This window comes from Ranitomeya imitator, chromosome 1, assembly GCF_032444005.1.
Source record: "Ranitomeya imitator isolate aRanImi1 chromosome 1, aRanImi1.pri, whole genome shotgun sequence".
Lineage (NCBI taxonomy): Eukaryota > Metazoa > Chordata > Amphibia > Anura > Dendrobatidae > Ranitomeya > Ranitomeya imitator.
Genome location: NC_091282.1, coordinates 352,667,811 through 352,688,010, shown reverse-complemented (window position 1 = coordinate 352,688,010; position 20,200 = coordinate 352,667,811). Strand labels below are relative to the sequence as shown.

Sequence of the window (20,200 nt, the reverse complement as noted above, 5' to 3'; positions counted from 1 at the left end):
AGTCTTCCCAGCCTGGTGCAGGGCTACAATTTTGTTTCTGGTGTCCTTTGACAGCTCTTTGGTTTTCACCATAGTGGAGTTTGGAGTCAGACTGTTTGAGAGTGTGCACAGGTGTCTTTTTATACTGATAACAAGTTTAAACAGGTGCCATTACTACAGGTAATGAGTGGAGGAAAGAATACATACATGCTAGCCACCTTAGGGAGAGACCCAAGTTGGGCTAAATGTAGCGGGACGAAAGAGACCGAAAAGCCCTCTACTTAAAGGAAATACATAGTGGATGCTTTCCTGAAACGGAAAGTACTTGCAAGCAGCATAATACAAAGAATAGCAGGTTTACCCAGAATCCTTTGCAGTAGGCGGAGCTATGCAAATCATCTCTTTCCACCCCTGTCTAATCCACAGCGCTTGGAACCGCCAAGCGTGCAATGCTGCGGATTAGTTTCTAAATTTACACAGCCAACCAATTCCTACCTGTGGACACGTGTTTCGGGCTTTAGGCCCTCATCAGCACAGGGCTGGAATTGGTTGGCTGTATGGAGTGGGGCTCGGTGAGCAAGCGATACATACATGCTAGCCACCTTAGGGAGAGACCCAAGTTGGGCTAAATGTAGCGGGACGAAAGAGACCGAAAAGCCCTCTACTTAAAGGAAATACATAGTGGATGCTTTCCTGAAACGGAAAGTACTTGCAAGCAGCATAATACAAAGAATAGCAGGTTTACCCAGAATCCTTTGCAGTAGGCGGAGCTATGCAAATCATCTCTTTCCACCCCTGTCTAATCCACAGCGCTTGGAACCGCCAAGCGTGCAATGCTGCGGATTAGTTTCTAAATTTACACAGCCAACCAATTCCTACCTGTGGACACGTGTTTCGGGCTTTAGGCCCTCATCAGCACAGGGCTGGAATTGGTTGGCTGTATGGAGTGGGGCTCGGTGAGCAAGCGATACATACATGCTAGCCACCTTAGGGAGAGACCCAAGTTGGGCTAAATGTAGCGGGACGAAAGAGACCGAAAAGCCCTCTACTTAAAGGAAATACATAGTGGATGCTTTCCTGAAACGGAAAGTACTTGCAAGCAGCATAATACAAAGAATAGCAGGTTTACCCAGAATCCTTTGCAGTAGGCGGAGCTATGCAAATCATCTCTTTCCACCCCTGTCTAATCCACAGCGCTTGGAACCGCCAAGCGTGCAATGCTGCGGATTAGTTTCTAAATTTACACAGCCAACCAATTCCTACCTGTGGACACGTGTTTCGGGCTTTAGGCCCTCATCAGCACAGGGCTGGAATTGGTTGGCTGTATGGAGTGGGGCTCGGTGAGCAAGCGATACATACATGCTAGCCACCTTAGGGAGAGACCCAAGTTGGGCTAAATGTAGCGGGACGAAAGAGACCGAAAAGCCCTCTACTTAAAGGAAATACATAGTGGATGCTTTCCTGAAACGGAAAGTACTTGCAAGCAGCATAATACAAAGAATAGCAGGTTTACCCAGAATCCTTTGCAGTAGGCGGAGCTATGCAAATCATCTCTTTCCACCCCTGTCTAATCCACAGCGCTTGGAACCGCCAAGCGTGCAATGCTGCGGATTAGTTTCTAAATTTACACAGCCAACCAATTCCTACCTGTGGACACGTGTTTCGGGCTTTAGGCCCTCATCAGCACAGGGCTGGAATTGGTTGGCTGTATGGAGTGGGGCTCGGTGAGCAAGCGATACATACATGCTAGCCACCTTAGGGAGAGACCCAAGTTGGGCTAAATGTAGCGGGACGAAAGAGACCGAAAAGCCCTCTACTTAAAGGAAATACATAGTGGATGCTTTCCTGAAACGGAAAGTACTTGCAAGCAGCATAATACAAAGAATAGCAGGTTTACCCAGAATCCTTTGCAGTAGGCGGAGCTATGCAAATCATCTCTTTCCACCCCTGTCTAATCCACAGCGCTTGGAACCGCCAAGCGTGCAATGCTGCGGATTAGTTTCTAAATTTACACAGCCAACCAATTCCTACCTGTGGACACGTGTTTCGGGCTTTAGGCCCTCATCAGCACAGGGCTGGAATTGGTTGGCTGTATGGAGTGGGGCTCGGTGAGCAAGCGATACATACATGCTAGCCACCTTAGGGAGAGACCCAAGTTGGGCTAAATGTAGCGGGACGAAAGAGACCGAAAAGCCCTCTACTTAAAGGAAATACATAGTGGATGCTTTCCTGAAACGGAAAGTACTTGCAAGCAGCATAATACAAAGAATAGCAGGTTTACCCAGAATCCTTTGCAGTAGGCGGAGCTATGCAAATCATCTCTTTCCACCCCTGTCTAATCCACAGCGCTTGGAACCGCCAAGCGTGCAATGCTGCGGATTAGTTTCTAAATTTACACAGCCAACCAATTCCTACCTGTGGACACGTGTTTCGGGCTTTAGGCCCTCATCAGCACAGGGCTGGAATTGGTTGGCTGTATGGAGTGGGGCTCGGTGAGCAAGCGATACATACATGCTAGCCACCTTAGGGAGAGACCCAAGTTGGGCTAAATGTAGCGGGACGAAAGAGACCGAAAAGCCCTCTACTTAAAGGAAATACATAGTGGATGCTTTCCTGAAACGGAAAGTACTTGCAAGCAGCATAATACAAAGAATAGCAGGTTTACCCAGAATCCTTTGCAGTAGGCGGAGCTATGCAAATCATCTCTTTCCACCCCTGTCTAATCCACAGCGCTTGGAACCGCCAAGCGTGCAATGCTGCGGATTAGTTTCTAAATTTACACAGCCAACCAATTCCTACCTGTGGACACGTGTTTCGGGCTTTAGGCCCTCATCAGCACAGGGCTGGAATTGGTTGGCTGTATGGAGTGGGGCTCGGTGAGCAAGCGATACATACATGCTAGCCACCTTAGGGAGAGACCCAAGTTGGGCTAAATGTAGCGGGACGAAAGAGACCGAAAAGCCCTCTACTTAAAGGAAATACATAGTGGATGCTTTCCTGAAACGGAAAGTACTTGCAAGCAGCATAATACAAAGAATAGCAGGTTTACCCAGAATCCTTTGCAGTAGGCGGAGCTATGCAAATCATCTCTTTCCACCCCTGTCTAATCCACAGCGCTTGGAACCGCCAAGCGTGCAATGCTGCGGATTAGTTTCTAAATTTACACAGCCAACCAATTCCTACCTGTGGACACGTGTTTCGGGCTTTAGGCCCTCATCAGCACAGGGCTGGAATTGGTTGGCTGTATGGAGTGGGGCTCGGTGAGCAAGCGATACATACATGCTAGCCACCTTAGGGAGAGACCCAAGTTGGGCTAAATGTAGCGGGACGAAAGAGACCGAAAAGCCCTCTACTTAAAGGAAATACATAGTGGATGCTTTCCTGAAACGGAAAGTACTTGCAAGCAGCATAATACAAAGAATAGCAGGTTTACCCAGAATCCTTTGCAGTAGGCGGAGCTATGCAAATCATCTCTTTCCACCCCTGTCTAATCCACAGCGCTTGGAACCGCCAAGCGTGCAATGCTGCGGATTAGTTTCTAAATTTACACAGCCAACCAATTCCTACCTGTGGACACGTGTTTCGGGCTTTAGGCCCTCATCAGCACAGGGCTGGAATTGGTTGGCTGTATGGAGTGGGGCTCGGTGAGCAAGCGATACATACATGCTAGCCACCTTAGGGAGAGACCCAAGTTGGGCTAAATGTAGCGGGACGAAAGAGACCGAAAAGCCCTCTACTTAAAGGAAATACATAGTGGATGCTTTCCTGAAACGGAAAGTACTTGCAAGCAGCATAATACAAAGAATAGCAGGTTTACCCAGAATCCTTTGCAGTAGGCGGAGCTATGCAAATCATCTCTTTCCACCCCTGTCTAATCCACAGCGCTTGGAACCGCCAAGCGTGCAATGCTGCGGATTAGTTTCTAAATTTACACAGCCAACCAATTCCTACCTGTGGACACGTGTTTCGGGCTTTAGGCCCTCATCAGCACAGGGCTGGAATTGGTTGGCTGTATGGAGTGGGGCTCGGTGAGCAAGCGATACATACATGCTAGCCACCTTAGGGAGAGACCCAAGTTGGGCTAAATGTAGCGGGACGAAAGAGACCGAAAAGCCCTCTACTTAAAGGAAATACATAGTGGATGCTTTCCTGAAACGGAAAGTACTTGCAAGCAGCATAATACAAAGAATAGCAGGTTTACCCAGAATCCTTTGCAGTAGGCGGAGCTATGCAAATCATCTCTTTCCACCCCTGTCTAATCCACAGCGCTTGGAACCGCCAAGCGTGCAATGCTGCGGATTAGTTTCTAAATTTACACAGCCAACCAATTCCTACCTGTGGACACGTGTTTCGGGCTTTAGGCCCTCATCAGCACAGGGCTGGAATTGGTTGGCTGTATGGAGTGGGGCTCGGTGAGCAAGCGATACATACATGCTAGCCACCTTAGGGAGAGACCCAAGTTGGGCTAAATGTAGCGGGACGAAAGAGACCGAAAAGCCCTCTACTTAAAGGAAATACATAGTGGATGCTTTCCTGAAACGGAAAGTACTTGCAAGCAGCATAATACAAAGAATAGCAGGTTTACCCAGAATCCTTTGCAGTAGGCGGAGCTATGCAAATCATCTCTTTCCACCCCTGTCTAATCCACAGCGCTTGGAACCGCCAAGCGTGCAATGCTGCGGATTAGTTTCTAAATTTACACAGCCAACCAATTCCTACCTGTGGACACGTGTTTCGGGCTTTAGGCCCTCATCAGCACAGGGCTGGAATTGGTTGGCTGTATGGAGTGGGGCTCGGTGAGCAAGCGATACATACATGCTAGCCACCTTAGGGAGAGACCCAAGTTGGGCTAAATGTAGCGGGACGAAAGAGACCGAAAAGCCCTCTACTTAAAGGAAATACATAGTGGATGCTTTCCTGAAACGGAAAGTACTTGCAAGCAGCATAATACAAAGAATAGCAGGTTTACCCAGAATCCTTTGCAGTAGGCGGAGCTATGCAAATCATCTCTTTCCACCCCTGTCTAATCCACAGCGCTTGGAACCGCCAAGCGTGCAATGCTGCGGATTAGTTTCTAAATTTACACAGCCAACCAATTCCTACCTGTGGACACGTGTTTCGGGCTTTAGGCCCTCATCAGCACAGGGCTGGAATTGGTTGGCTGTATGGAGTGGGGCTCGGTGAGCAAGCGATACATACATGCTAGCCACCTTAGGGAGAGACCCAAGTTGGGCTAAATGTAGCGGGACGAAAGAGACCGAAAAGCCCTCTACTTAAAGGAAATACATAGTGGATGCTTTCCTGAAACGGAAAGTACTTGCAAGCAGCATAATACAAAGAATAGCAGGTTTACCCAGAATCCTTTGCAGTAGGCGGAGCTATGCAAATCATCTCTTTCCACCCCTGTCTAATCCACAGCGCTTGGAACCGCCAAGCGTGCAATGCTGCGGATTAGTTTCTAAATTTACACAGCCAACCAATTCCTACCTGTGGACACGTGTTTCGGGCTTTAGGCCCTCATCAGCACAGGGCTGGAATTGGTTGGCTGTATGGAGTGGGGCTCGGTGAGCAAGCGATACATACATGCTAGCCACCTTAGGGAGAGACCCAAGTTGGGCTAAATGTAGCGGGACGAAAGAGACCGAAAAGCCCTCTACTTAAAGGAAATACATAGTGGATGCTTTCCTGAAACGGAAAGTACTTGCAAGCAGCATAATACAAAGAATAGCAGGTTTACCCAGAATCCTTTGCAGTAGGCGGAGCTATGCAAATCATCTCTTTCCACCCCTGTCTAATCCACAGCGCTTGGAACCGCCAAGCGTGCAATGCTGCGGATTAGTTTCTAAATTTACACAGCCAACCAATTCCTACCTGTGGACACGTGTTTCCACATAGCTCCGCCTACTGCAAAGGATTCTGGGTAAACCTGCTATTCTTTGTATTATGCTGCTTGCAAGTACTTTCCGTTTCAGGAAAGCATCCACTATGGAGGAAAGAAGAGACTCTTAAAGAAGAAGTTACAGGTCTGTGAGAGCCAGAAATCTTGATTGTTTGTTTCTGACCAAATACTTATTTTCCACCATAATATGCAAATAAAATGATAAAAAAACAGACAATGTGATTTTCTGGATTTTTTTTTCTCAGTTTGTCTCCCATAGTTGAGGTCTATCTATGATGTAAATTACAGACGCCTCTCATCTTTTTAAGTGGTGGAACTTGCACTATTGCTGACTGACTAAATACTTTTTTGCCCCACTGTATATGCGTTGTTTGGAGTTACTACCAGGGTTACCCACCTGTTGTTACCTGTGCCTATGGTTATATACCTATTGTACTTATATCATTGTTTTTAAATATGTTTAATAAAGATTATGTGGATTTTATTGGCCGTATGTGAAGGTATTCTTTTTTGGTGATTTATCTGGCGTTTGCTTCATGACCCTATATATGGGATATACTTAGGTGTGTTCATCAGGCAAAGACTAAAACAAATTCTGAAGAATCACATATTTATGCACAACTATGTTGTGCATAAATATGTGATTCTTCAGAATTTGTTTTAGTCTTTGCCTGATGAAGAGACGTATGTAGTCTCGAAAGCTTGCAATTTGTTACCATCTTTTCAGTTAGCCATTAAAAGGTATCAACCACTGAGGACTCTCAATTCTAAATATTTTTGTATTTATTTATTAATTATTTTTATATATTTTAATTATTATTTTTTTTACATAGTTTCTTGGAGGGAGGGTGTCAGAGAGGATCTAATGTGGATTAGACTGTTGGATAATAACAAGCTATAGTGGGCGAGCGGGCAGGAGTAGGGGGCCAGAACCATTTCTCGGATCACCTGAACACTCTTGATGTGTTAGGGGCTGTGGTCTCCTGCCAGTTAGACAGAAGCCCACGCCTTACTCTCTGTCTCTACATGGGATAACAGTGTGACTGTTCACAACCAAAACCAATGTAGATATGGGTATAATGAAAGACCCATGTCTGCCTCCTATTGACACTAAGCTAAACTGATTGTTCTGGTCGGTGGGAGCTAACTTGTTTTTATTGCATAGTGTCAGCCTCCTAGTGGCAGCAGCATACACTCATGGTTTCCTGCGTCCACCAATGCAGCAATTGAGAAATGAATCCTTTTTTCACTGTAAGGCTATGTTCACATTGCATTTTAGCCTGCGGTCAGAGGCTACATAAGGGAATATGTTCAAAACTTTTAATCAAATTAATCTGGTAGTAGCTATTTTAATTAAAAAGAACTTGTCACTGCTTTCTTGCTGCTGGAACTACAGCACGGTGGCTCAGTGGTTAGCACTGCAGCCTTGCAGCACTGGAGTCTCCGTTCTAATCCCATCATGTACAACATCTGCAAGGAGTTTGTACGGTCTCCCCGTGTTTCCTCCAGGTCCTCTGGTTTCCTCCCACATTCCAAAGACATACTGATAGGGAAGCTAGATTGTGAGCCCTAATGGAGACCGCGATGATAATGTGTACAAACTGTAAAGCGCTGCGGAATATGTTAGCACTATGTAAAAATAAAGATTATTATTATAACTACGACAACATAAATCAGAGCTTCGCTGTTTGATTGCAGCCAGGTATATTTTACTCTGAAACACACCGGTGTTTCAGAGCAATTTTTGAAAATCTTAACGGGAGACCACAAGAAGAGACCCAACTTGTCCAGCGCAACCCCTGGTCGTCTTCTCCCTGTCCACGCCAGATGGTTGACATAGATAAGGAGGATTTGTGGATAATTTGCGCTGCTTGTATCCCATACAATAAATCCAAATCCATACAGAAAGTACATGCAGTTATTCTTTATTTAGTCTACGCGTTTCGAAGTACTACACACTTCTTCATCAAGACAAGAAAAGCCTACCAGAGAACACTCTGAACTATGGTTAAGAACCAGTCGGTTTGAAACGCATGAAGCCAGGTTACTTGCATTTTTTCTAAACTAATGGTTTTATACCATAATTTTAACCAAGTTACACATTAAAGATTTTTGCTTTTAAACAATTATTCACTGATGGACCTGTTGCTGGATACCTTTCCCTCCTTGATACCTCTCTGTATACAGCAAGAGCCACATTGCCTCCTCTACACAGTATGAGCCCCCACATAGCGTCTTCTATAGAGTATGAGTCCCCACATTGCGCCCCATGGACAGCATCTGCCCCATGTAAACTCTGATATACAGCGTCTGCCCCATATAGCCTCTAATATATTGCATGTGCCCCACATAGCCTCTGATATACAGCACGTGGCCAACGTAGCCTCTGTTATAAAGCATGTGCCCCACATAGGCCCCTATATACAGCCTGAGTCCCATGTAGCCACCCAATATACAGCATAAACCTCCACATAGCCTCTTTTTTACAGCATGTGCCCCATATAGCCTCTTATGTACAACATGTGGCCCACATAGACACTTATATACAGCATGTGCCCCACATAGCCTCCCTATGTACATTATGAGCTCCACATAGCATCTTATATACAGTATGACCCCACATGGCCTACTGTATACAGCATCAGCCCCACATAGCCTTCTATACACAGTATGAGCCCCACGTAGCCTCTGATAAACAGTATAAGCCCTACATAGCCTCTTACATACAGCATGAGCCCCCCTATATACAGTGGGTATGAAAAGTATTCAGACCCCTGTACATTTTTCACTCTTTGTTTAATTGCAGCCATTTGGTAAATTCAAAAAAGTTCATTGTTTTCCTCATTAATGTACACTCTGCACCCCATCTTGGCTGAAAAAAACAGAAATGTAGACATTTTTGCTAATTTATTAAAAAGAAAAACTGAAATATCACATGGTCATCATAAGTATTCAGACCCTTTGCTCAGTATTGAGTAGAAGCACCCTTTTTAGCTAGTACAACCATGAGTCTTCTTGGGAATAATGCAACAAGTTTTTCACACCTGGATTTGGGGATCCTCTGCCATTCTTCCTTGCAGATCCTCTCCAGTTCCCTCAAGTTGGATGTGAACGTTGGTGGACAGCCATTTTCAGGTCTCTCCAGAGATGCTCAATTGGGTTTAGGTCAGGGCTCTGGCTGGGCCAGTCAAGAATGGTCACAGAGTTGTTCTGAAGCCATTTCTTTGTTATTTTAGCTGTGTGCTTAGGGTCATTGTCTTGTTGAAGGGGAACCTTCGGCCAAGTCTGCGGTCCAGAGCACTTTGGAAGAGATTTTCATCCAGGATATCTCTGTACTTGGCCGCATTCATGTTTCCTTCAATTACAATCAGTCGTCCTGTCCCTGCAGCTGAAAAACACCCCCATGGCATGATGCTGCCACCACCATGTTTCACTGTTGGGATTATATTGGGAAGGTGATGAGCAGTGCCTGGTTTTCTTCACTCATACCGCTTAGAATTATCACCAATAAGATCCATCTTCGTCTCATTAGACCAGAGAATCTTATTTCTCATAGTCTGGGAGTACTTCATGTGTTTTTTTAGCAAACTCTATGTGGGCTTTCATATGTCTTGCACTGAGGAGAGGCTTCCATCGGGCCACTCTGCCATAAAGGCCCAACTGGTGGAGGGCTGCAGTGATAGTTGACTTTGTGGAACTTTCTCGCATCTCCCTACTGCATGTCTGGAGCTCAGCCACAGTGATCTTGGGGCTCTTCTTTACCTCTCTCTCCAATGCTCTTCTCCCACGATTGCTCAGTTTGGCTGGACGGCCAGGTCTAGCAAGACTCCTGGTGGTCCAAAGCTTCTTCCATTTAAGGATTATGGAGGCCACTGTGCTCTGAGGAACCCTGAGTACTGCAGAAATTCTGTTGTAACCTTGGCCAAATCTGTGCCTTGCCACAGTTCTGTCTCTGAGCTCCTTGGCCAGTTCCTTTGACCTCATGATTCTCATTTGGTCTGACATGCACTGTGAGCTCTTATATAGACAGGTGTGTGCCTTTCCAAATCAAGTCTTATCAGTTTAATTAAACACAGCTGGACTCCAATGAAGGAGTAGAACCATCTCAAAGAGGATCACAATGAAATGGACAGCATGTGACTTAAATATGAGAGTCTGAGCAAAGGGTCTGAATACTTATGACCATGTGATATTTCAGTTTTTCTTTTTTATTAAATTTGCAAACAATTCTACATTTCAAGACACAAAAACGCACAGAGAGGTCAAAACTACTCTGTTGTAAAAAAAAAGTCACAGTAAATAAGCAAGTGCTAGTCAAAAAATGAAAAAAATTCAGGGTATTTAGTTAATACGTTTTTTTTGCAAAAAAATGTATGTTAAGCTGCTCCAACAATCGCCAAGGTATACCCATAATAGAGCAGTCCTATCTAATGTATATAATCCCTATCTGATGTATTTAAAACCCTGATCATCTGTATAGTACCTGTATAAGCAGGGTTCAGAGAGAAAAAATATCCATGTGGACGTGCTGGATGGAACAGCTACAATGCAAATGACCCACAGAGGAGTGGTGGACTCCCAGTCTTGTAGAAACAAGAGAACAATTGTAGAACCAAAAACACATGGGCTACTTGCATAGTGAACAAGTCTGTAGGAACCTGTTCACACCACCAAAGAACTTGAAGACACAAAAACGCACAGAGAGGTCAAAAAATACTCTGTTGTAAAAAAAGTCACAGTAAATAAGCAAGTGCTAGTCAAAAAATGAAAAAAATGCAGGGTATTTAGTTAATACGTTTTTTTGCAAAAAATGTATGTTAACCTGCTCCACCAATCGCCAAGGTATACCCATAATAGAGCAGTCCTATCTAATGTATATAATCCCTATCTGATGTATGTAAAAAAAAAAATCTACATTTCAGTTTGTTTTTTAGTCAAGATGGGGTGCAGAGTGTACATTAATGTGAAAAAAACTTTTTTGAATTTACCAAATGGCTGCAGTGAAATAAAGAGTGAAAAATTTAAAAGGGTCTGAATACTTTCTGTACCCACTGTAAATACATTATGAGCTCTACATAGCCTCCAAAATACAGTATGAGTCCCACATAGCATCGTAAATACTGCATGAACCCCACATAGGCTCTTATATACTGCATGAGCCCCCTATATACCGCATGAGCCCACTATATACATAAAGATATCCCAAACGCATGAAGAAAAAAAAACAACACATGCTCATCTTGCTCCCGTTCCCACTGCGATCTGCTATCTGATGCACTGACTTTCCACAGTACACAGCTGACGCAATGAAATGACAACATTGTGTCTGCTGTCTCCACACGCTGATTGTTGAAACATAGAGCCGTTTTCCACCAATGTATTCACTGCGGTCTGCAACCAGAGGATGCAAAAAGCAGTGACAGCAAGCAGCGGATGGATGGCAGGCCGGGGAGGGTACGGTGCTGCTTGCACGCCACTGTTTCGATCCTTTGGTTGTTTCAGTCTGAGTGCTTGACTGGAACAGATAAATGGCCAGATGTGGCCCATGGACTGCACTTTATCCAAGTCTACTCTAGATTTTTTTTTACCCTTTCTATTTTCTGTTTGCAGATACTTCTCTTCTCTTTCCTGCCTGGATGCAGATCCATTCCCTTTCTATTCTGTCTGGATGCAGATCTTTATCCTCTGTCTTCTGTCTGAATGCTGATCCTTCTTATGTCTCTCATGTATGGATGCAGATCCTTCTCTCTTTTAAATCTGGATGAATATCCTCTCCTCTTGATGCAGATCCTTCTCTTTTTTCCTCTCTGAAAGCAGATCCTTCTCTTCTCTTTCCTGATTTTTCTACTCGCTCTCCCCTCTGGATGGAGATCCTTCTCTTCTCTTGATGCAGATTCTCTCTCCTGTTTGTCTGCAGATTCTTTTAGCGCTCTCTCTGTCTCTTGCCTGAATACAGATCATTTTCCTCTATCTCTTGTCTGGATGCAGATCCTTCTTCTCTTTCCTATCTAGACATAGATTCTTCTCCTCACTTGTCTGATTTCAGATCCTTCTACCCTGTACGCCTACTGAATGCAGACACTCAAACGTAGTAGACTGTGTGTGGATGTCCGTCTCCATTAGATGTATGCTATCGAAAGTGAGGCAGGACAGACAGAGCACACTGTTCTCACTGTCGGCACCATTATAGTCTATATGGCTTCATCAGCTCATATGCCCATATATCATTTTGCGGGGGATGGGGGTCGGAATTAAGCCCAGACGGGACCAACAAACTGCCAAAATGCTGAAAGCACTCTTAGGCTATGTGCGTACGTTGCATATTTGCTTGCAGAAATTTCTGCAAGGTTTCTGCATCTCTTGGCAGAAAAATGCAGCAGAAATACGTACGTTTGTTATGCATTTTTGCATGCGTTTTCGAAAATCCATAGAGCTAAATAAAGATATATTATTGAAAAAAAAAGAATTGTGATGTTGTTTCCTTGTTCAACCTCTTCAGCCAGATACCCTCATTAATATTAAATAAAGACACACACACACAGTCACCAGCCAATGTAGGGGTATTAACATAATTAACCTACATATGCTGTAACAAAACATCAACTGTCAGAAATCTGCGTGAAATGTTTATTTAAAAAAAAATGTTTTTATTAAGTTGTGTGGGCTTCCGAATTATTTTCATAACCAGCAGAGGGAAAGCCAACGGATAAGGGCTGTTGCTAATATTCTGGGAAGGAGCCAATAGCCAAAGGTTCCCAGACTATTAACGTCAGCTCACATCTATTTGCTTAGCCTTTACTGGCTAGTTTACAGGGGAACCCCAGAAGAAAAATCAATATGGGGTCCCCCTAGAAAATCAAACCAGCAAAGGCTAGGCAGACAGCTGCGGGCTGGTATTAATAGACTGGGAAGGGGCCATGGATATTTTCACCCCCCCCCAGGCTAAAAACATCAGCTCTCAGCCCCCCAGAAATGGTGCATCTTATAGATGTGCCAATTCTGGCACTTAACTTCGCTCTTCCCATTTGTCCTGTAGCAGTGGCAAGTGGGGTTCATATTTGTGGGCTTGATGTCAGGTGACATCAAGCCCACAGGTTAGTAATGTAGAGGTGTCTGTAAGATTAGACAGACTAGTTGAAGTCAATGAGTCAAAAACGCTGCAGAAACGTAAAAAGAATTGACATGCTGCAGAAAATAAAACTCTGCAAATACGGATGGAAATTTACTGAGTGATCATGTGCACAGCACTTCAGGATTGTCATTGTATTACCTTGCATAAGTATTCCATTGCGTTTTTGGACCATTTACGTGTGTAAAAAAACGCATCAAAAGCGCATCGTGTGCATATAGCCTTAGACACACAGGCTGCTGCTTTTAGTATTTTCCTGCACAGCAGCTCCTTCCTCCTCCTTTCCTCTCCATAGACAACTATTAGCAACAGTTGTAAACTGATGTCTTAAGGTACCGTTACACTAAACGACTTACCAACGATCACGACCAGCGATACGACCTGGCCGTGATCGTTGGTAAGTCGTTGTGTGGTCGCTGGGGAGCTGTCACACAGACAGCTCTCTCCAGCGACCAACGATCAGGGGAAAGACTTCGGCATCGTTGAAACTGTCTTCAACGATGCCGAAGTCCCCGGGTAACCAGGGTAAATATCGGGTTACTAAGCACAGGGCCGCGCTTAGTAACCCGATATTTACCCTGGTTACCATTGTAAAAGTTTAAAAAAAAAAACAGTACATACTCACATTCCGATGTCTGTCACGTCCCCCAACGTCAGCTTCCCGTACTGACTGTGTCAGCGCCGGCCGTAAAGCAGAGCACAGCGGTGACGTCACCGCTGTGTTCTGCTTTACGGCCTGGCGCTGACAGTCAGTACGGGAAGCTGACGTCGGGGGACGTGACAGACATCGGAATGTGAGTATGTACTGTTTTTTTTTTTACTTTTACAATGGTAACCAGGGTAAATATCGGGTTACTAAGCGTGGCCCTGCGCTTAGTAACCCGATATTTACCCTGGTTACCAGTGAACACATCTCTGGATCGGTGTCACACACGCCGATCCAGAGATGACAGCGGGTGATCAGCGACCAAAAAAAGGTCCTGATCATTCCCCAGCGACCAACGATCTCCCAGCAGGGGCCTGATCATTGGTCGCTGTCACACATAACGATTTTGTTAACGATATCGTTGCTACGTCACAAAAAGCGTGACGTTGCAACGATATCGGTAACGAAATAGTTATGTGTGAAGGTACCTTTAGGCTGATATTCCATCTAATCGCTGCTGCACTGAAAATTTTAGTAGGGATTCCATTAGTCACTTAATGGAGAAGTAAAGTGTCTGATAGATGGGCAAGCAGGCTTTTTCCTCTTTATTGTTGATCTTGCTTAAAAATAGGAAAGCTGATATGAAGCGACCCAGATTACCAGACAAATGTTTGAAAAGTTTCAGTTCAGGGATATATGTTTTATGGATTTGAAAGGCCCCCATGCACTATAAATATGCAATTCATGTTTAGAATTAGAAAGCTCCTTTGCCATCAGATGGAGATTTTAGAAGACAATGATCATTAGTTTACAGTCCAATGTAAAATAATATAACAGTATTTTATAGTCATCCATTCTTCATCTTTTCTGCCTTTTGTAGTCTTTGTGGCGGCTCCACTCTTTGTGCTGTGATGTGCTTGACTCCCTGGAGAAGGTGACACAAGAAGTATTAGCTGACAGCACTGAGGTTAGCCATTCTATTTTTTAAAAATAAAGATTTAGTTTGCTAAAGTTGTTAAAAATATTGTTTTTCACCAATGAAGGTAGATGATATACTGTTACATGCAAAAACAATAGTGAATCTTTTCATTATGATGTTTTTATTTTGACTGTATTTTAGTTAGTGACTTTTGCCAAGAAGGATGTTTTTTTTCTTAAATCCCAAATGATTGATCCCATACATGAGATACTCGGCTTTGGACAACTTTTCTCTCATGTTTTTAGGCAGCTATATTCATAGTAGCTGGTTGACTGTGGTCTCTCTAACAACACATTTTTTTAAAAGAAAAAAGTACTACTTTGTTACACCTACACTGAAAGATTATTCTAGGAACTCTCTTTTCACCATAATGTTGCGATGTAAACAAGCTAACAATCACCCGATGAATGAGCAAAACGCATATTCATTGGATTAAGTAGTTTTCTTGCCGAGAACAATGGCATCATATACGCACTGAACAATCCACTACAGATTATTATTATTATTATTATTATTATTTATTATTATAGCGCCATTTATTCCATGGCGCTTTACATGTGAGGAGGGGTATACATAATAAAACAAGTACAATAATCTTGAAAAATACAAGTCACAACTGGTACAGGAGGAGAGAGGACCCTGCCCGCGAGGGCTAACAATCTACAAGGGATGGGTGAGGATACAGTAGGTGAGGGTAGAGCTGGCCGTGCAGCGGTTTGGTCAATCGGTGGTTACTGCAGGTTGTAGGCTTGTCGGAAGAGGTGGGTCTTCAGGTTCTTTTTGAAGGTTTCGATGGTAGGCGAGAGTCTGATATGTTGTGGTAGAGCATTCCAGAGTAGGGGGGATGCACGAGAGAAATCTTGTATGCGATTGTGGGAAGAGGAGATAATAGGGGAGTAGAGAAGGAGATCTTGTGAGGATCGTAGGTTGCGTGCAGGAAAGTACCGGGAGACGAGGTCACAGATGTATGGAGGAGACAGGTTGTGGATGGCTTTATATGTCATGGTTAGGCTTTTGTACTGGAGTCTCTGGGTGATGGGGAGCCAGTGCAGGGATTGACAGAGGGGAGAGGCCGGGGAATAGCGGGGGGACAGGTGGATTAGTCGGGCAGCAGAGTTTAGAATAGATTGGAGGGGTGCAAGAGTGTTAGAGGGGAGGCCACAGAGCAGGAGGTTACAGTAGTCAAGGCGGGAGATGATGAGGGCATGGACTAGGGTTTTTGCAGATTCTTGGTTTAGGAATGTGCGGATCCGTGAAATATTTTTGAGTTGGAGGCGGCAGGAAGTGGAAAGGGTTTGGATATGTGGTTTAAAGGAGAGATCAGTGTCAAGGATTACCCCAAGACAGCGGGCTTGTGGGACTGGGGAGAGTGGGCAGCCGTTTACTGTAATGGATAGGTTCGTTGGGGAGATCGCGTGAGATGGGGGAAAGATGATGAATTCTGTTTTGTCCATGTTAAGTTTTAGAAATCTAGTGGAGAAGAAGGATGAAATAGCGGACAGACATTGAGGGATTCTGGTTAGTAGGGAGGTGATATCTGGTCCAGAGATGTAGATCTGTGTGTCGTCAGCATAGAGATGATACTGAAAGCCGTGAGATTCTATGAGCTGTCCCAGGCCAAAGGTGTAGATGGAGAAGAGCAGGGGTCCTAGAACTGAACCTTGCGGGACTCCGACAGATAGGGGGCGAGGTGAGGAGGTGGTGTGTGAGTGGGAGACGCTGAATGTACGGTCAGTTAGGTATGATGAGATCCAGGATAGGGCCAATTTTGTGATGCCAAGGGATGAGAGGGTCTGCAGCAGCAGGGAATGGTCCACTGTGTCAAAGGCAGAGGACAGGTCCAGGAGGAGGAGGACAGAGTAGTGTCGCTTGCTCTTGGCGGTTAATAGGTCATTGGTGACCTTAGTTAGGGCAGTTTCAGTGGAGTGGTGTGACCGGAAGCCTGATTGAAAGCGGTCGAAGAAGGAGCAGGAAGATAGATGGGAGGACAGTTCAATATGGACATGTTGTTCCAGTAGTTTTGAGGCAAAGGGGAGAAGTGATATAGGGCGATAGCTAGATACAGAGGATGGGTCAAGAGAGGGCTTTTTGAGGATAGGTGTGATTGTGGCATGTTTAAAGCTTGAGGGGAAAATGCCAGTTGTTAGTGATAGGTTAAAGAGATGGGTTAGGGTTGGGATGAAGACTGTGGTGAGGTTTGGGATGAAGTGGGATGGGAGTGGGTCAAGTGCACAGGTGGTGAGATGCGATCTTGAGAGTAGAGTGGAGAGTCCGTCTTCTGTAATGGTGGAGAAGTTGGTTTTGGAGGTGGAGGGCTGGGTAGTTGGGAGGAAGGGTTCTGGGGGTTGTTTACTAAAATTGTCTCTGATGTTCTCAATTTTCTGCTTGAAAATCAGCAGAATCATTTAATGCACATCGTATAGCATGGTCTGCCTGTTTTCAATGACAACCCATTGGTAAATATTAACCGATCATCAGTCATTTACTGCCATTTGATTCATGTAAAGGGAATCTTAGGAGAGAAAGCTTATCAGTCTGTAGTAAATAATCATGTTTCCTTTTCCTCTAGAAATTACATTACATTTTTTTATGTGCTAGGATAATCAGTGGCTGATTTCTCATCATCGAGATGCCATGAAGAAAGCACTGACGGATGAGAAGCTTCAAAGGCTGCAGAGGGATGGGGGCACTCTGGTAGCAAGTATCCAGAAATCACCTTATCTGAGGTAATCCTGGAGCCATGTTTTAATGTCAGCCAGGAAGCTCAATTCCATCCAGAAATATTCAGAAAAATTGAGGTTAGGAATATTCGTTTTGCTTACGTTCAACAGACTTCATGACCCGGTTACCTTTGACTTGTATGAGAGGGTTGATGAGGCTCTACATCGACTAGTCCAGTTGTCAAACCAAAAACTCCAAGAGCTGGAGGCAAAATTGCCATCCCCTGAGTATCGAAACCGAACCCTTGAGGTATGCTCTATGTTGTTGAGAAGAACATTCAGCTGTACTGTTTAATAGTAAAATAGTCATATAAGGCTACAGAAATACTGGTTGATGAGACAGAAAAAGAGCAATACTGTCAATATCAAATGCGTAAATGGGTCGCTATGGGAAGCCTAGTTTCCCCAGTCTTCCCTCTTTTTCCTTTGTATTAATGTCCTTGTTCCCTCCAAGTATATATTTCTTACCATTTAGCGATGCTGCCCACCCCTAATTTTAGAAGGGAACCGAAGATACAGGGGTTGTCAGAAGAGGACTTTGGGATGTAAGGGGTGTATGTAGATGGGACATTTAGGGATACAAGGATTGCATGAGGCAGAGGAGTAAAAGGTTAATGCAGTTGGCGCATCTTGGTGATTAGCAGAGGGAAGTAAAGTGTTAAAGTCTGCTGTTCTCTATGGATAGGAGAGACCAGGGGGTCAGTAAATACTCAGCCAGCAAGGGTTGCCTGTGGAAGTGGAAGGTTTGTGTTTGTGAGTGCAGGGCCAATGGTAAGCCCATTTGTGATGGGGTCGGTGTCGTCTGGACTCAGGAGTGTTTTTCTCTTGGCTTTTTAAAGGGACACTGTCACCTGAATTTGGAGGGAACAATCTTCAGCCATGGAGGCGGGGTTTTGGGGTTTTTGATTCACCCTTTCCTTACCCGCTGGCTGCATGCTGGCTGCAATATTGGATTGAAGTTCATTCTCTGTCCTCCGTAGTACATGCCTGCACAAGGCAATCTTGCCTTGCAAAGGAGTGTACTATGGAGGACAGAGAATGAACTTTAATCCAATATTGCAGCTAGCATGCAGCCAGCGGGTGAGGAAAGGGTGAATCAAAAACCCCAAAACCCCGCCTCCATGGCTGAAGATTGTTCCCTCCAAATTCAGGTGACAGTGTCCCTTTAAGCCCAACAACTGAGCTGTTATGGGGTCATGTGCAGCGACAGGTGTGGGGATGACGTGTATTACTAGAACAAAAGTCCGCATTCCCTACCTCCTGCCTAACGTCCAGCTCCCTGCTGGCCGAGGGATCTGATGATCAGTAGAGATTAGTGATGAGCGAGTGTGCTCCTTACGCGAGTTTTCCGAGCATGCTCAGGTGTTCTCTGAGTATTTTGGGTGTGCTCTGAGATTATGTTTGAGTCCCCACAGCTGCATGATTTGCCGCTGCTAGACAGCCTGAATACATGTGGGGTTTCCCTAACAAGCAGGCAATCCCTGCTTGTGTTCAGGTTGGCGCCGGACACCTGATTATTGGGAGCGATCCAGGTATCCGGGTTCCCTCTGCAGCTTCTTCGATAGGCCCTATAGCTTGCCGAATAAGGAGGGAGCCGAACATAATTGCTCATCTCTAGTTAAAACCGGACTTAAACAATGGGTCCTTTCTAATGATACATTCCCTTTAAAAATGTTCCTTTATCTTGGTGGCTGCTGTTCCACTCTCAACAAACTGACTTCTGTTTATTAGTTGGATTAATATTGGTTTGACTGAAGCAAAAATTTCTGTCTTAAGCCCAAAATTTTGGGGGGTCAGGCAGCATGATGTTGTTTTAAGGTAAATAATGACATTTAAGTCACATTAGATTAATTACAACTTTGTATAAATATTTAGTGTGTTTTACCTATTGATTAATCCTATAACCATGGAAACCATTGAAGTGAATAGTACGTTGCTAGTAGAGATGAGCGAACCTGAACTTAAAAGTTCGGAGTTCGTACCGGATAGTTAGTGCACCGTACCAAACGCCGAACAGGGATTTCTCCTGGAAGTCCATTGCAATGTTCGGAGTACCAGGGGAAGTCTGGGAGAAGAGAAAGAGAATATTTTCCAGCTCAAAAGATCGAGTCCCCATTGTTTTCAATGAGGTTCGGGTTCTGGTTCAAGTTTGGGTATAGTTCTAATACCCAAACCGAACTTTGGAATAAAGGTCAGGGACCAAAACTCGAACTTCTACGGATCCACTCCCCCCAGTTGTTAGGTAAAATTGTTTCCCCTAGTTAACATTTCATATGCTTGTAGGATTCTCAGGGTCTACTTGATGCACAAGAACATGGAACAGAAATCCATGGAGAAAGTCGAGATGTAAGTAAGCAACAAAAAACATGCCATGCAAATTGTAGTCATGATTAATATTTATCTTTTAATGAAGGTGACAGTATCCTGTGAAGGAGATAGACTCGTGGGTGTCTGGCTTTGTTATCTCCAGGATCATCATGTTTTTGTATTGTAGCCAGTTTTTAGATTTTGACTTAGTGACTTATTTAAACTTGAGACAATATCTACAATAATCACGTTTACTCCTTTCTGCAGATACCAAAATTAGAGCTGTCGGTTCTAGACACAGACAATCGCAGACTAGAAGGCGGTGTTAGAATTCGTGGTCTGGAAGTCAGTAGCCGAGAGCTGGCTGACCGTACCTGCAGCCCGCCACGTGGTCATGTTCTGAGTAGGGGTGATGGAAGAGGTCCAGATGCACCTTGGGGAGGAGTCCCCAGACCAGAGGGAAAGAGGTGAGAAACATCTTCTTCAATCTTTTTAATTAGACCTGGATCCCACCTAACCTGTAAATTTGTTGCACTGACTA

At 44.5% G+C, this 20,200-nt stretch overlaps 1 protein-coding gene across 2 annotated transcripts in view; it reads left to right on the top strand.

Moving 5' to 3' along the window:
- Positions 1 to 20,200, top strand: part of ARHGEF40 (Rho guanine nucleotide exchange factor 40) — a 165,499-nt gene that overhangs the window by 56,971 nt on the left and 88,328 nt on the right. For both annotated transcript variants that reach the window (XM_069760341.1, XM_069760350.1), the window contains exons 9-13: positions 14,534 to 14,620; positions 17,231 to 17,358; positions 17,464 to 17,602; positions 19,636 to 19,698; positions 19,927 to 20,126. In XM_069760341.1, the coding sequence (XP_069616442.1) occupies positions 14,534 to 14,620; positions 17,231 to 17,358; positions 17,464 to 17,602; positions 19,636 to 19,698; positions 19,927 to 20,126 (617 nt within the window). The remainder of the gene's footprint in view (positions 1 to 14,533; positions 14,621 to 17,230; positions 17,359 to 17,463; positions 17,603 to 19,635; positions 19,699 to 19,926; positions 20,127 to 20,200) is intronic.